The sequence below is a fragment of the Cimex lectularius genome, unplaced genomic scaffold (assembly GCF_000648675.2).
Source record: "Cimex lectularius strain Harlan isolate CLEC.00 unplaced genomic scaffold, Clec_2.1 scaffold117, whole genome shotgun sequence".
Classification (NCBI taxonomy): Eukaryota; Metazoa; Arthropoda; class Insecta; order Hemiptera; family Cimicidae; genus Cimex; species Cimex lectularius.
Genome location: NW_019392706.1, coordinates 509,463 through 525,540, shown reverse-complemented (window position 1 = coordinate 525,540; position 16,078 = coordinate 509,463). Strand labels below are relative to the sequence as shown.

The 16,078-nt window shown below is 32.7% G+C and overlaps 1 protein-coding gene across 7 annotated transcripts in view; it reads right to left on the bottom strand.

Annotated features, from left to right (window-relative positions):
• LOC106666628 (DNA-dependent protein kinase catalytic subunit-like) overlaps window positions 1-16,078 on the bottom strand; it is a 57,206-nt gene that overhangs the window by 17,391 nt on the left and 23,737 nt on the right. For all 7 annotated transcript variants that reach the window (XR_002910144.1, XR_002910145.1, XM_014393950.2 and 4 more), the window contains exons 23-50: window positions 14,932-15,078; window positions 14,603-14,829; window positions 14,254-14,496; window positions 12,569-12,742; window positions 12,263-12,488; window positions 12,050-12,201; window positions 9,813-10,059; window positions 9,580-9,747; window positions 9,387-9,515; window positions 9,110-9,322; window positions 8,907-9,046; window positions 8,638-8,814; window positions 8,436-8,510; window positions 7,495-7,635; window positions 7,279-7,437; window positions 6,512-6,691; window positions 6,193-6,297; window positions 5,766-5,964; window positions 4,246-4,366; window positions 4,013-4,122; window positions 3,731-3,956; window positions 3,490-3,655; window positions 2,251-2,371; window positions 2,077-2,177; window positions 1,830-1,935; window positions 1,595-1,777; window positions 1,378-1,493; window positions 251-389 (exon numbers count right to left, since the gene is read on the bottom strand). Coding sequence is in view for 5 of the 7 variants with exons in the window: in XM_014393950.2 (XP_014249436.2) it covers window positions 251-389; window positions 1,378-1,493; window positions 1,595-1,777; window positions 1,830-1,935; window positions 2,077-2,177; window positions 2,251-2,371; window positions 3,490-3,655; window positions 3,731-3,956; window positions 4,013-4,122; window positions 4,246-4,366; window positions 5,766-5,964; window positions 6,193-6,297; window positions 6,512-6,691; window positions 7,279-7,437; window positions 7,495-7,635; window positions 8,436-8,510; window positions 8,638-8,814; window positions 8,907-9,046; window positions 9,110-9,322; window positions 9,387-9,515; window positions 9,580-9,747; window positions 9,813-10,059; window positions 12,050-12,201; window positions 12,263-12,488; window positions 12,569-12,742; window positions 14,254-14,496; window positions 14,603-14,829; window positions 14,932-15,078 (4,491 nt within the window). In the remaining 2 variants the exon portion in view is untranslated. The remainder of the gene's footprint in view (window positions 1-250; window positions 390-1,377; window positions 1,494-1,594; window positions 1,778-1,829; window positions 1,936-2,076; window positions 2,178-2,250; window positions 2,372-3,489; window positions 3,656-3,730; window positions 3,957-4,012; window positions 4,123-4,245; window positions 4,367-5,765; window positions 5,965-6,192; window positions 6,298-6,511; window positions 6,692-7,278; window positions 7,438-7,494; window positions 7,636-8,435; window positions 8,511-8,637; window positions 8,815-8,906; window positions 9,047-9,109; window positions 9,323-9,386; window positions 9,516-9,579; window positions 9,748-9,812; window positions 10,060-12,049; window positions 12,202-12,262; window positions 12,489-12,568; window positions 12,743-14,253; window positions 14,497-14,602; window positions 14,830-14,931; window positions 15,079-16,078) is intronic.

Sequence of the window (16,078 nt, the reverse complement as noted above, 5' to 3'; positions counted from 1 at the left end):
GAAAAACTAGTAATAGGAAAATTTTTACTACGCATGAGGACTGCTGAAAATGTGAAGGAACTCATTGCTCAAGAGCCTGAAAAGTTCTGGGAGGACAGAATTACAAAAATTACATGGACGATTGTAAACAAAATTTGTTTAGAACCACCTGACATTTTTATTGAATTTACCATTAAAAAATACTATGGACTTATTTCTGTGTAAACAACCTGGCATAATCTCATGTAAAAACAAAATGTACATATCTTACCAATTTTTTGTGCAACTTCACTAAGTATTTTCTTGCCATGTAAAACTTATGTTTAGAAACTGCAAAATCTATCATTTCAATAGCCCATTCTCTTGAATTCACAGCTGTACAATTGAATCCATTAATATGTAGAATTTCCCTAAAATAAATGTTCGGATGATAAATTATAGCAAAGCAAGGTAAATCTTTAGGATTATGTTTTATGGTTATTTTGAACATGTAACAAATGTAAGTTTGGCTATACCACAATTTGCTTTGTTAGACCATCCTTTATTTTAATATAAATGCATTAGATGGGCATATGGATTAATATGATTAGATGGTTCTTTCCATCCACTTGATCATACAAAAGTCCAGATTATTCGTATGAATTAATACCATGTTAAACGTTTAATGTAGTAATACTTTTAATATCTTTATCTAATACTTTTAACATGAATATGTTTTTGACTGGATAAAATTTTTGTGAGATCATAGGAGTGCACAAGGGTAGGGCTAGGTTATGTAGGGTTAAAGTTAGGAAGAGGTTAGATTAGAATTAGAGATAGGGACAGGTTAGGTTAAGTAAGGTTAAAGTTAGAGATAGGTTTGGTTAGGCTAGGGATGGTTAGAGTTAGAGTTAGGGACATATTAGGTTAGGTAGGGCTAGAGGTAGGGTTATGTTAGATTCAGCAGGGCTAGAGTTGAGAGTTAGAGACATATTAGGTTAGGCAGGGTAAGAGTTAGTTTTAGAGACATGTTATATTAAATGGGGTTAGAGTTACAGTTGCGTACAGGTTAGGTTGGGTGGGGATAGTTGGCGTTAGAGTTAGGGACATGTTAGATTAGGCAGTGCTAGAGTTGAAAGTTAGAGACATTAGGTTAGGCAGGGTAAGAGTTAGTGTTAGAGACATGTTATATTAAACGGGGTTAATGTTTCAGTTGCGTACAGGTTAGGTTGAATAGGGTTAGAGTTAAATATCTATGATTTAATGTTTTTCCATCAAGTGGTGAAAATAATAAACTAGTGCAAAGTGCTCCCCATTCCCACCTTGCTCTTCCTCTATTCTTAGAGGAATCACATTCCTTCCCTCCTCCTTTTAATTATAATTTCAATTTCACTGCATTAAGGCAATTGAAAGTTTTACCTGCAAAAGGCTCTGTAGTCAACATAGTTCAAAAGATTCCCATAGAATTTTAATCTGACATCGCAATACTCATCCACAAAATGGGTCAGGTAAAAATTCTCTGCCCTTGACAACATCTTAAAAAGAGTTAAGAATTAAAGAGTTAATTCATCTTAAAGAAACTTTCTATGTTGAAAAAATGTCAAACTGAGAAAGAGAAATTAAACAGAAAATTTACATATAAATCGATGAGACTTTTCAGTTTCAAAATGTATCCATGTATTGAAAAAAATTTCACATCTGAGAACTCCCTCTTAAAATTGTTAATGTGGTTCCTCAAAGACAGTTGCGCACTGAGTCTCAAATTTGTAACATCTTCTTTTAAAAGATAAAGTAAAGATAATTCTGCCCCAAAATCCTCCTGGAAAGTATTTTATTTTAACTGTGAAGAAAATTTGGTAACATAATAATACCATGAAAGGAGTCAATTTTTCAAGTTTTAACAGTTGAGCGTCACATCGTCCAGTAATAGCTTGCTGCACAGTTGATTTTACAATAAATGGAAATATATCAGTTTTTCTATTAACAAAAAAAAAGAATATTAAAAATGAAATTAAATGATTTCCAACATAAAAAAATCATTAGAAAATTGTGCATGATTATGCAATCAATTTCCTTACACTGGTATAAATCTAAATACAAATTTGATAAAGAAATTACCTTGAAATTAAATCATGACTGTTCCAAAATGAACTACAACTTTCACCTTCAGGAAATAGTAATTTATCCAATGACTCCCAATCAAAAAGTGCATAACATTTCTATTATAACAAGTATACAGCAATGTTTATTTATTTTTTTAATAACTTTTTAAATAATTTTTTACTTATTAACCTTTAGTTTAAATAAAGAACTGAGGTACTGTTGAGACTGATTTCTGTATATTTCTTCCTTGGAGACATAGTCGTCAAATATATCTGTAGCCACATCATCCTCATTGATGCTAAGGTACAACCTACAAATCCAATTATAAATAAGTTTATTAAAGAAAAAATATATTGAAATTTAGTGTCATTTTTTGAGCACATTTAAAAAAAGTAAAATTGATACACAAATCAATATAAATTTGTATATAAAGTTTGTGACAAAATCCCATCTTCATTGTACATTATGCTTTTTCTCTTTTGTAAACTTTCTTTCAACTACTTAATACAACTCTCCCGATGACGAGCCCCCATAATATGAAGAAGGTTGGAAAACATTTCAGACCACGCTGCAGAATTATCCAAAGAGGACCGAGCCACATTATACCTCTCCGCAAGAGAATTCCAGGATTTGAACCAGGATATGTTACCCTTAATAACTTCAAGTGATGTGATTTTGCATGAAGCGATTTCAAAATAAACTTAAAATGTAACTTCACTAATTTCATGGTCCACTTGACCAATTAATATATTACATTTAATTAAGGTTTTTAGTTGAGATAAAAAAAGTCAATGGCACGAGCGGGATTCGAACCCACGATCTTCGGCTTGATACGCCGCTGCTCAATTTCTTTTGAAAAATGGCAAAAAGGAGGGAAAATTCAAAAGGTGCGGTTGAGATGGGAAGTTGGTGTCCGAGTGGATCGAGGTCACGATAGCTCAAGTGGTAGAGCAGCGGTGTATCAAGCCGAAGATCGTGGGTTCGAATCCCGTTCGTGCCATTGACTTTTTTATCTCAACTAAAAACCTTAATTAATTGTTGAAATGTAACCTTAAAGAATAAACAAACAACAGTTCTATGCAGTCTCAATGTACAACTTATAATTAGGAGTTGATGATGGCAGGGGTTACAAACAAACTCACGAACAAAATTATGGTTGCCCTATGTAATAGATGGCAGAATATTGAGTATGGGGTAAGTATGCGTTGTGGGCTTAAACGAACTAGTTGCTGACAGCCCCTGGAACGTTGCTTGAGCAACGAGATGGATAAGACCAAGGTCTGACTCAGAACTGCCAAAACCCAAGGTAGGTGATTCCCACAACTCAAAGTCATAATTTTGATTTTATACACACACGTATGAATGTGCTTGAGCTTATATAAAACAATAATCAAGAGCTTATAAAATTTAAATCTTAAAAAAGTAAACCTTATAATTGTTGAAATATACGGTTCCTCGTCCTTAATGCAACTAGGGTCCAGCTTTATTCTTTTAGACGAAGATTCCTCATATACTTCTTCTCTATTGTCATTAACAATACAGTTTTCAGCAAAAAGTATGCCCAGTTCTTCTAATCTATTGCTTATACACAAATCTGTACAAAAGAAATATTTGTATAATTAGGTCCAAGCTAAGAAACTAAAACTGTTAATTTAAGTAATCACAACACCTGTTATTGTATTGTTAAAATTGAAACAGATATCATTGCTAATTGCAATCTCTAACATAACGTGATAAATTTTATGTTTCACCGTAGGTTGCTTTCTGTCTATTATATTGAATAACGCAGTAAAGTTGGTCTTAAAGTCAGCCCAGCGGGAAAGGTCTTTCTTAATCAACTCACAAATTCCATTAGCCAATGCTAAGAAAAGTTTTTGAGCAAAATTTTCATCGAACTACAACAATATTTGTATATAAGAATATAAAAAACTTCTGGCAGATTTAGTCTTACCAATGCTAAAGAAGACAATGGCTTTAATATGTCAATTAGAGCAATTTTGGTATACGGATAATCTCCATGGTAGTATCTATATTGTCTCTCCAAATTTTCACAAGTACTACCTAATTCAAACATAGATAGCATATTTATTTATATAATATATACAATATATTTTTATTATTATTATTGAAACTGTTTTGTCGAAAAAAAAGTAACGATTAAGTGGATCAAATTATGATTAATACCTTTTTTTTCTTTTTGGCACTTGTTATAAACACTCAAATTGTCCGTTGAAATGACAAACTTTGGTGCATGCAGTATCTCACCTTCATTAACTTTGTATGGCTTGTTGTAAATTTGACAAATCTAGAATATAGAGAAACAATTAAAACATGTTTTTATTACAATGTAACGTGTTGAAAATGACAGTTAAATTATTACATCCCATGACTTTCAACAAGGTTTAGAGAAAGTAATTAATTATATTTAATTGTAAAAATTTTCCCCCTTATTATTAAGTAAATTGTTCTTTCATGTCGTCCTTTGATTCAAAGCATGTGTTCTTTAAAATAAAAATTAACTTTTAAAATGAATTTTTTTTTAAACGATATAATTTGATTTTAGCAATGATTCAGAGCCTAAGAAAGGCATAAAAGGCACTGCATCATCTTCTTCACATTCAAGGCATTCAAAGACCCCTTGGATCAAAAACCAACTCGGTATGTTCTGAGAAATGCCGTCCTCTTCCAAATGTCACTGTCTCCATGTGCAGCAACTGTATCGTTCTCCAGACTCTTTCACACCTATCTGGACTGTTCTTGTCTCAGTGGTGGTGAATAGGACTTTTATCTATTCCTCTATAGTTGCTCTTCCATTATAAATCCAAGTCTCTAAAGTGTTCTGTGGTGCAAGAAGGCCTATCTCAGGCATTCTTGATCTAAGGTTTGACTTTAAGATCTTCTAATTGTCTCTGAAATTGATATGCCCCGAAATCCAGCGGTCAATTTTTTTAACGCTAAATGCTGTTGAATTTTCAAGATTACCTGCATTTTAACAAAACAGAGACTACCAGTCTTCCTATACCTTTTAACGTTCCTTAAAACTGTCAAATTCACTAATTTCATGGTCCACTTGACCAATTAATATATTCCAATTAATTAAGGTTTTTAGTTGAGATAAAAAAAGTCAATGGATTACCTTGATCGAAAAATGGCAAAAAGGAGGGAAAATTCAAAAGGTGGGGTTGAGATGGGAAGTTAGTGTCCGAGTGGATCGAGGTCACGATAGCTCAAGTGGTAGAGCAGCGGCGTATCAAGCCGAAGATCGTGGGTTCGAATCCCGCTCGAGCCACTGACTTTTTTATCTCAACTAAAAACCTTAATTAATTGAAACTGTCAAATATTGAGCAACAAGGAAATGTAGTGAAATGTCCTTTCAGAATGAGTGATGATTCTATCTCATTAGTCGTGGGTTAAATGAATCATTATGGCACATAAAATTTAACATAGTAAAGAAAATAGAAATAAATTGCTACTTGGGGTTAACGAAAGGTAAAAAAAAAGAATGAGTGTACTATAAAAATTTCAAAAGCTATATTATTTTCTTCTGTTTTTAACAAATTGAGAATATAATTTCTGAAAAATAAAACAACTTTTATCATAAACCTTACCTGACCCTATTTAACCTAACCCAACCCACTTGTATTAACCTATAATGCAAAAATTTTGTATCCAACTCAAAAATATATCGATACTAAAATACAAACCTGTCCATTATTGTAGTCAATGAGAGCAAACTGGAAAACCTGTTCGGAAAAATTTACAAATTGCTCCAGGTACTTGATTAGCACATTGATCAATATGCCTAATAAGTTTTTTTGATAAGAAACTTTTAGTGCGTATTCTAATAAAAAGAGAACTGCTTTTTCCACATCAGGAGGGAGAACACCAGCTTTAACCCAAAATCTAAAAGCCAAAATAAAAAGGTGAATAGTTAATATATTTTTATAAATGTTGACAGAGCCTGTTCATCCTTTATAATTATATGCAATATTTTATCAAATTTTCTTAGATATGTATTTTTGTAAAATACTTAGTTATAAATAAAACTAAAAAATATTGCAACAAATTCAATTACAAGATAGCGTTGTATACAAATTTACAAATAAATGCACAGACTTTTTAAACACTTACTGCAACATTTTACTCTGAATTTGTGCACTTTCATCAAAAAGTTTAACGAACAGATATGCCTCTATTTCTTTCATACATTCACTTTCTTCTCGGCTGTTAGGTACACTGAAAGAAAATAAATTTCAATAATTAAATATTCGTGACAATAGTTGATGTTTAAGATGAAAAAATATTGTTTCCCGTGTCTATATACCATTTGTTGAATCAAATTAGTTTTTAAAATAAACACATTATTTAAAGTAATTAATAATATACAATAATAAGATACTTAGTATTACTTGGTAATATTTGGTGATATAAAGTATTAGTACACACTTACTGATATCTTTCATACATGGAAACTAAGACATCACATAATTTCCCTCGTGTTTCTTCATTTAAACTTTGCTGAGCTATAAGTACTTTTAAATTTTCAAAACTTAGCAAATGAGAAAAGTCGGTGTACTTTTGAAAGCACGTCAAGGTAACTTGCAGCATGGGGCATAACACTTTTTGATCTCTAACAACAAAAAAGAATTTAATGTAATATTGTGCAGGGTCAAGGTGAAAATTTAATAAGTGAATAATAATGTAATTTATGGATCCCTCCCACTATGCCGAAGCAGTCCGCAAGGCAGTATCCTTGGACTCATTCTCTATTCAGTATGCAATGCGGACATTCAGATCAATCCTGTTTACAGTATTCAGATGTTACTGCCATCTTTTTGGCAAACCAATACCCAGTAGGTCTCCAGAAACCTCCAGAACCATACTTCTGTTTGGAAGAATGGTCCAAGAAAGGAGGATCAGACTCAACAAAATTAAATCCCAGCAAATATCCTTCATCCTTTGCCTTATCACTTCTCTCCTCCAATCTTGTACAACTCTGATCCTCTCCCAGCAACCAATGTTGTCGCTTTGGACATTATATTCAAAATACATACTAGAAACCCCCCACACTCTTGAATCTTGTTTAATAGGGATAACAAGAATCTTACTTAATATTTTTGCTTAAAATTAAACTTAAAACCTTTTAAAAATCCTAGAAATGTGGTTTCTTTTTTTCTTCTGATAATAAATTAATGTATATGGCATGGCTATACATACTCATTATTGATTGATGTAAAACAATCTTTTAATTGTTGAAAAACATTTTTATCCAGGTTTGGCCCTTCTGCTAAGAAACTGTTTAGTATATTGAGAGATTTGATGTAAGTATCGTTGTAACACTGATGCTTCAGATTTGTAATTATGTGGGAAATGAACCTGAAATTATAAAATTATAATAATTAATCCATTGTAAATAATGTGCGATTAACTTACATATGGCATAACTGTGGATAATGTAGTTGAATATGGTAAAAAATGACAAAAAACTTTGCTTTATGTTTTATATGCATTCTAGACAGAACGTCGACTAATTTTATTTGCCTTTCCATTCTTGATTCTTCACTAACAGAAAGTCTAAAAATATTTACAAAATGTTTAAACACATTGAAATAATTAAAATTGCATTAGGTACATATAAAATCAGTTTTGTAAATATACCCTTTCAAGTTATTGAAAACATCTTAGCAAGCTAAAATAATTCAATTTCTATCAAATTAAAACAAAACTATAAAGTCTGCCTCTAAAAATTAGCAATTAGCCAAGAAATACACCTTCAAAAATCAATATGTTTCTTCTTGATTGACAAGAATTGTGACAGTGTAACTAACTTATTATGACATATAAACATCAAATGTTATTGATGGATAAACAACTTTATTTGGCTTGAACATTTTTGTGCTATTGATTTTGCATTACTGGGAAGTGCATATAGGATTGAGTTACATTCGGTGGTCCTAACCATATGTGTAGAGTTAGAGTTGGTTTAAGGGTTAGGTTAGTTATGGCTTAACCATTCCTAACCTAACCCAATGTTAGGTAGGGTTAGAGATAGTGTAAAGGTTAGGTTATTTATGACCTAACCATTCCTAACCTAACTCAACTCATATGACCAGATAGTGTTAGAGACAGGTTAGGTTATCTTGATTCAATGTTTTTCGAGAACATATGTGAGTGGAAAGTAAGAGTTTTGTCTGCCTGTCCCTCCATCTCTCTATCACTTCTTTTTTTAAATGTCTATATTAAAATCCAAATGTCATAGGTTCCGCATGACACTAATTTTTCAACTCAATTAAAAAATAATAAATCAATTAAAATAATTACTTTGGTTAATAGGACGATCTAAAACTTGTATATTATGATTAAAATTTCCTTACCTCAATAAAAGTCCCAAAATTTCAGCCGATAATATAAATATGTCTTGATCAACATTATCAATTAATTGCATAAATCTGGAAAACATATTATGGTATTTTAAAACAAAATTTTTAAGCTTGTTAATCATATAAACTTAATTAGACGAAAAACAAAATCCTTTAAAATACTATTATCATATTAGGTATGGTAATGATGACATACTCATCAAAGTTTGTCTCCTCACTAACACTCGAAGAAACTTGAACCCCGTGTTTAAGAAGAAGTTGAAAAATTTGAAGTCCCATTTTATTATGTCGCAGGTCTTTAGATGTTATCAGCTGTCTAAGAGAATCTAATTTGGGTTTTATGAGGCTAGAGCCCCAGTGAATCATTATTTCTCTTTAAAAAAATAATAAGAAGAATAAAATAAAATAATAATTTGATTAATACATAAAAATTCAAATGCAGCTAAATGTAAAGGGAAAACTCACGTAATTAGATACATATTTTGCTTGAGTTCAGGTTTGTCCATATTTGGTGGTGAAGATGAAATAATTTTCTCTATCAGCACCCATATTTGAAATGTAGGTTTTGGAAGGGCGGCATCTCGCCATGAAAGAAGCATTACAACCTGATAAAATAGCATAATTAAAATTTCAATCCAATATTCAACAATGTTTATTTGTTAACGTACAATGTCAGATAGCATGTAATTCAGCTTTTGATTTGGTAAAGGAGGAATGATGGAATTAGCTGTGACTATTATCGGCAATAACCAGTACTGTGCGTATGGTTTAAATATTTCTCTTGTGTTCAAAATCATCTTAAGAATTAATAATTTACCATATACTCTTAAAGTGGGAAAAGTGAAAGAATTAAGTAATGAAGATATCCACACCGGCATGCTCTAAAAAAGATATTCTATAAAATAAACTGTTAAATTTAAATTATTTTCTTTTCAAAACACTCACAGGGTCATTTTTCTTAATAACACCAATATTAATCATTTGATGTAAAACTCCACACAAAATCCCCATACATTCGTGTTCGTTGAATTGGTCTTTTTTAAATTGAAATTCTTGGTAGCTGCATTCCCGATTCTAAAAAATTAATTTGAATTTAGTCAAACTGGATTTTAGTCGAAACAATAATTCAAATACACACCATAGCTGGAATATCAGCGGAACCGACAAAATCAAATGTTTTACAATCCTGACTAAATGTTGACAGTGAGAAACTAGATGACCCAACTTTATCGTAAATATTCTCCTCTAATTTTAATTTATCTTTGTACTGTAATGATGTCGAGACTTTAATTTTAGCTGATCTTTTCTAGAATGATCAATGTATTTTACTTATTTTCCTATTCTGTCCGGCACATTTTTTAAATTTCTTACACGTTCTTCGAAAGAAACAAAGGCGACATCATCTTGTTTATAGGTAATGTTATCCCATATCATCCATTTATCACGATCCTCTTTAAAAATAAACTTTGCATAAAACATTTCATCACCACTGCCGTTTTTAGTATTGCAAATAATTGCAGCTGTACAATTAAATGCAGCGCACTGAAGCGACCGCCAGTATTCACAGTAAGTTTTCCCACCAAGCTCGTGCGGTTTACACTTTCTAATGTTATACGCTCTACAAATCATTATTACATCCATTTATAATTCAATAAGTAAAATCCACATATTTTCCATAAATCCAGGGGATATTTTTTAAGGAACGTATCTATCAAACTATTTTCATTTTGATAGAAATTTTACTATAGATTTATTGAAAACAAAACATCTGGAAATAAATAAAGATAATAAAGCAACTTAATGTCTCTTGTGTATAGTTACATTACAAATTGTCTATTCATTTCAATATGCTTGTGTGAATGTATGTGCAGAATAAAACCTGTGGTTTTCACCTACTCTGGTGTTTTGGTGGTATGGGGACATACGTCTTATTTGTACCACGTAGGCTCCGGGAGCTGCCAACAACAAGGTCTTTTCAGCCCTCTAGTTTTAACCTAAACCCAATCACTTTTTCTTAAATAGTTTTTTATTTACATGCACCCAAGTAGGTTGATGGAGTACTCAATAGTAGACATAAAAACAGCTACATTCATACTAAATAAACTAATTGAGGCTCGATGAGAGTGTCAGGGGCCGCAACAATTAATGTGTTGGTATCCAGTGGCCCTAAATCCTGGGACTTACCAACATACTTTCAACTGGGCTTACTTTTTTTTTAGAGCTTCTTCAGGGGCATTTTTCAGGCTAAAAATAGGCCATGCAACCAAACAAGGTCGAACACAGCAGCAAAATTCAAACATTTTTTCTCTGTCTGCTCCCAACCCCACTTGAATTGACCAATGAACTTTAATAATGTTATAACTTGCCTTCTTTTCACCTCAAAGACGTCAATATGTAACTGCCATCTTAACTTTTGATCAAACTTGAGAACGAGGAACCTCGCCAAAAAATCAACTGCAGTAAAAGAATATATATACAAAAATACCTCGGTTTCATACAAAAATCACAACAGGGGACACAAAAGATTAGCTGCCGTGCTCAAACACACCCTTTCACACTATAAATTCACACTAATAAATACATTCACTCTTAATGAATACATAACAAGATGCCTATAAAATAATGCATACAATAAAACAGCCTGTTTCCTCCAAAAATTACAGTGGACCCAAAGACTCGCTGCTTTGATCAAGTATATCATATTGGATAGCATTCTTAGACGCTCTATTTTGAGCCAAAGAATGACACCCTTCAATTAAGTGGGACCCAGGCTGTCAGCCTGGTCAATGTCAGCTTAGGATAATATTTCCGTAGTTTATATTCTTTTGGAGCCTCCTATCGACCGACGTGCAAGAGCATCTCGAGGTCCACTGATCCACCAGGCCACTCTTTCTGTATTCTATTCTTTATTCGTTTAGCATCAGTGGGTCAGATTGTTATAGTAAGGTTCCGCACATTTGTCAGTCAGTCACTACAGCCCGACATGTCTAAGTACCCAGACAACTACCTTTTTCCGAGATTCTCTAACTAAGCGTATCTTTAACAGAAGGATGACCAGAGGATCGGTCTTTTACAGCTAGCAACACACTTAAGAGTCCGTACACATGAGGTAAGATGAATCCTCCCCAGATTGCACATTGTTTAATATTATTCTTCTTAATATTTACAATTAATTAAGGTTTTTAGTTGAGATGAAAAAAAGTTAATGGCACGAGAGGGATTCGAACCCACGATCTTCGGCTAGATACGCCGCTGCTCTACCACTTGAGCTATCGTGACCTCAATCCACTCAGACATCAACTTCCTACCTCAACCCCACCTTATGAGTTTCCCTCCTTTTTGCCATTTTTCAAATGTCATGTAATCAAACGGTGGGGTTGAGATAGGAAGTTGATGTCCGAGTGGATCGAGGTCACGATAGCTCAAGTGGTAGAGCAGCGGCGTATCTAGCTGAAGATCGTGGGTTCGAATCCCACTCATGCCATTAACTTTTTTTCATCTCAACTAAAAACCTTAATGAATTGTAATGTATTAATTGGTCAAGCAGACCATGAAATTAGTGAATTCTTAATATTGTTAATACATAGGATAAATGTTGTATTAAATACCTAAGAAGCATTTGTTTAACCAAATTTCTTGCATTGTCAGTTTTAAATCCTTGCTTTATACATTTGAGAACATATTCAATTTTGAGAACTCCAAACATAGTCTCTAGAATAATAAAGGCTATAGTCTTTTTACTGATGAGACTTTTTTCCTCCTAAAGATACAAATAAATCTCTGATAAATATTACATGAAAAATATTTAGTTTTAATTTTACCTCGTTAGGAGGAGCAACAGATTGAATAATGTCTGTTGATATTATCGTATTTAATTCTTTAAGTTTCTCTACATAAAATCTTGTTATGGATTCTAAACCTGCCTTATAGCATAAAGGGACGAATATATTTTTCAATAGATGTAATCTTTTTTCCAAATCACCATCGTTCCACAAGATCGCATTGTAGCTATCACAAATCAAAGTGTTTTCTGTTTCTTTTGGCATCCTTAAATTGGAGATTGTTATTTAAAAAAAAAAAAAAAAATTTATTTAACAATTTGAAATAGTGTTGCATTTATCGGTTACCTCGAAAGCATATTCGATATGTCATGTGTAGAGAAGTGTGCTTCACCTTTCTCCTTTAGAGTGTTTGAAATGATAAAAGCGATCAAACTGGTGTTGGCAGAACATTTAAAACCGTTCCATAATTTTTCTTGAAATAAAGTTTCGGTACAGCTGCTGTTTTTAAGTTTTGTAATTCTGCCAAATAAAATAAAATTAACAGTCGGAAAAAAAATATTTGATAGGTATAGCAACGACCAGTTGGCAGTTGGCTTTATGGTTCATCATAAGGGTTGGCAAAAATAATAAATAGGGGTGATCTGCATTGCCTCATTAATGCCAAAAAGACTTTAAGCGGTTTGACAAAGCTTTTTATTCACGGTAAATCTAGTTTAACAACATGGGATTTGCTTAAAAATGCCCCTTTTTCAAAGATAAAAATGAAAAGTAATGAGTCGTTACAAGAATTGTTTCTCAGCATGAAATTGATTTAAAGGATTCCAACAACACTTATAACATTTAAATGAAATAACTCATTTTTACTCCCGCATATCTTATATCCATATGGTTACAAACAAGATGTGGAAAGCCCAGAGAAGATCTTCTCACGATCAAATAAAGAAAAATATACTGGATATGTGATGCGTGAAGCCCGTTATGAATAGCTTAGGTTATTACTGGGGAAGCGTTCCATTGGAAGGAGGCAGAACTTTTGGCTGAACTTGAGGCAGTGCCTTGAGTGCTCGTCTATGGATGTTTTCAGGGACCGGCAAGGAAAAGCTAGCTGTTTGGATTGCCAACCTTGAGAGGAAAAGGCAAATTAAGAAGAGAGCACTTTGCATCTTCCAAATCAAAATTTCATCTTCTGAAAAGTACAAATCACTAGGGGTGGTACTTTCACATGAAGCATCATCAGGTTGCTGCATATCCCCAGGTTTTTGACATTTTGGATGCTTTCACTGACTAATTTTTATATGCTAATGTTTCAAAAGCTTTGTTCTTTTAAGATTATCTAAGGCACAAGCATTGATGACATCTATTTCAGCTTGAAAGAACAATATTACTTCCCTAATGAGTTTGATTGCTCATATTTCTGGGCTTAGAGAGAAAATGCCTGATGATTCCTTCATTTGTTTTGAGCTATCTATATACCATACAATTCTACCTGATTACCTGCTGCATTCTTTTTCTCCTATGTAGTCTGCTGAACCTTTTAGGATGTAAAGAGTGTTTCCAGAATCATGTATTCAGTCCCCATTTACAAGAATTGGTGTCTGATTTTATTAATTACTGATGTGTGCCCGAAATGTTTAGTTTCTATCCACTTTGATTGCTTCTAGAAGCTACATGAGCTTTTCCTTGCTTCTCCTGGTATAAATATTTCCAATTGAGGTAGGTTTAGCAGTTTTTTTAGTACAATCAAGGTTGTTTTCATTGCCACTGAGATGCAAAGGTTTGCCAGCCTTTGTATGCTGCCTAATGTTTGTTCAGCTTGTTTTTGCTGAGTTTTGGTTATCAGATATGGGAACTTTATTACTGTCATATACAGCCAATGGGCCATTTTCTGCTTTAATCTCCTAGCTAACTTTACAATGAGTTACAATAATTGCAAAAATATATTGAGGTTAAGGTTTTTTTTTAAGCTTTATTTTTGGGCAAATTTCTTAACTGTTGTGTTTTTATATTGATATTAACAAAAGCATACTTACAATAGATAAGAAGAGGATGAAACAACATAAGGAAGCAGTTTTATATAATTGATATTGGTAAAATCGAATTCCGACCAAATCCAATTTCCCAATTTTGATTTGCCATAAAAACAAACATGCATGGTTTTCACCAAAACATAGAGAAAGTCGAGAATGTCGTTTTTCTTCGATGAATGCATTTCCAGCCACTTTTCCGTATCTCTCCACTGATTGATAAAATACTTTAATACAGCATTTCCAATACTAAACAGGAATGAGTATAATAGAACAATCAAATTAATTAATAAAATCGATAGAAATCTAAGTTAATATTTTTGTAACACTTTTATTTTAATTAGAAAGGACTTACCCAATTGTGTTGCAAGGTTGGTCCTTGTTAGCCCATTCCAATACTTCTTTAATAATGACCAATTTTGCAGAATTTAAATTTCCGACGGATGATTCATCAAAATTTTGAACAATGTAACTGCAAAACACATCCTTAAATATTAAAAAAAAATCAAACTCGGTCATCAACCAGTAATTTTCCAACATAGAGCCTTCGTTAAAACAGAAAAGGTTCCAAAACCAAGATGTCTGGAAAAGTTAAAAATTAAATTATATAAACATGTCATACATAATAAGTACATTTATGTCAAACTATGACAATAAAAATTACATTTTAACAAGCAAACTTACATTTTGAGGTGTCAGTGAAATTGAAAAATCGAGTATTTTAGATAACAATTTTCTTGCTTGGTAATTAATTTGATTTGATTTAATTTTTCCATTAATTACCAATTGTTTCAAATAATTCATAATCCTGAGAGGAGACCATTTCCAAGCCTGAATCAGCAGAAAACAATTTTTTAAATTCATACAAATAGAAATCAATATATAAAACATATATGGATATTTTATTTTATTTTTAAGGTGATAATATGCTAAAGCATGTCTGTGGAAAACACGACTGTTGCTGCAATCATTCAATTTATCTTTTGTTTTAGTAAACACTCCAATGGTTCAGCCTGTCATTGCATTTGCACTATCTGTGCACACATCTATGCAATTAAACCATGAAATTTTGTTAGTTGCAAAAAAAATCGTCCAACGAACGGAATATTTTGGCACCTGCTGCATTGACAGGAAGTGGTTTGCACAGGAGAAGATCCTCCTCGAAACATCCCAAGTATTCATAACGGACAAAAGCCAATAAAATAGCCAACACAACAACATCAGTGGATTCGTCGATTTGGAGAGAAAATTATGTTAGCTGCGAGAAACCAGTGATTCTTTTACAACATTTGAAAAATCACGTATCCGTCTTTTGACAGTATTGTTTCATAATGGCACTAAATGTATAAGTTTTACTGTTTTTCGTCAAGCATGCAAGATACAATATTATTAACAGATGGTTTATAAGGGTTTCAGCAATGGTATGAGCTTTACCTGCCTGTGCCACTCGATAACTTATCAAGTAGTGAATTTTCATTAATCGTTTTTGCAAGTTTTAATTTTTGAGAAGCACCTAGTTCAGTGCACTCCCAGAAAAGAAAAAAGTCTGTTTTACCCGGAGTTCTGATACCCATACCCTCAAAATGACGCAATTTAACTGGAACCGTTGAATGAACTAACTGTTTGGAAGGACTTTCGCGTAAATCACACACTGAGCTTTACTCTCATCAACCTCTATAAATCCCAAATATAAGTAGTTGTCATGGTACTAATGCTTTTTAGATATTCCACTTCCACTGGCTATTTGTCCTGCACCTATTCGGTGACTTTTATAATTTGAGCATGCTGGATCCTGCTGAGGCGCTTCATCTGAAGCCTGTTCTTCATTTGG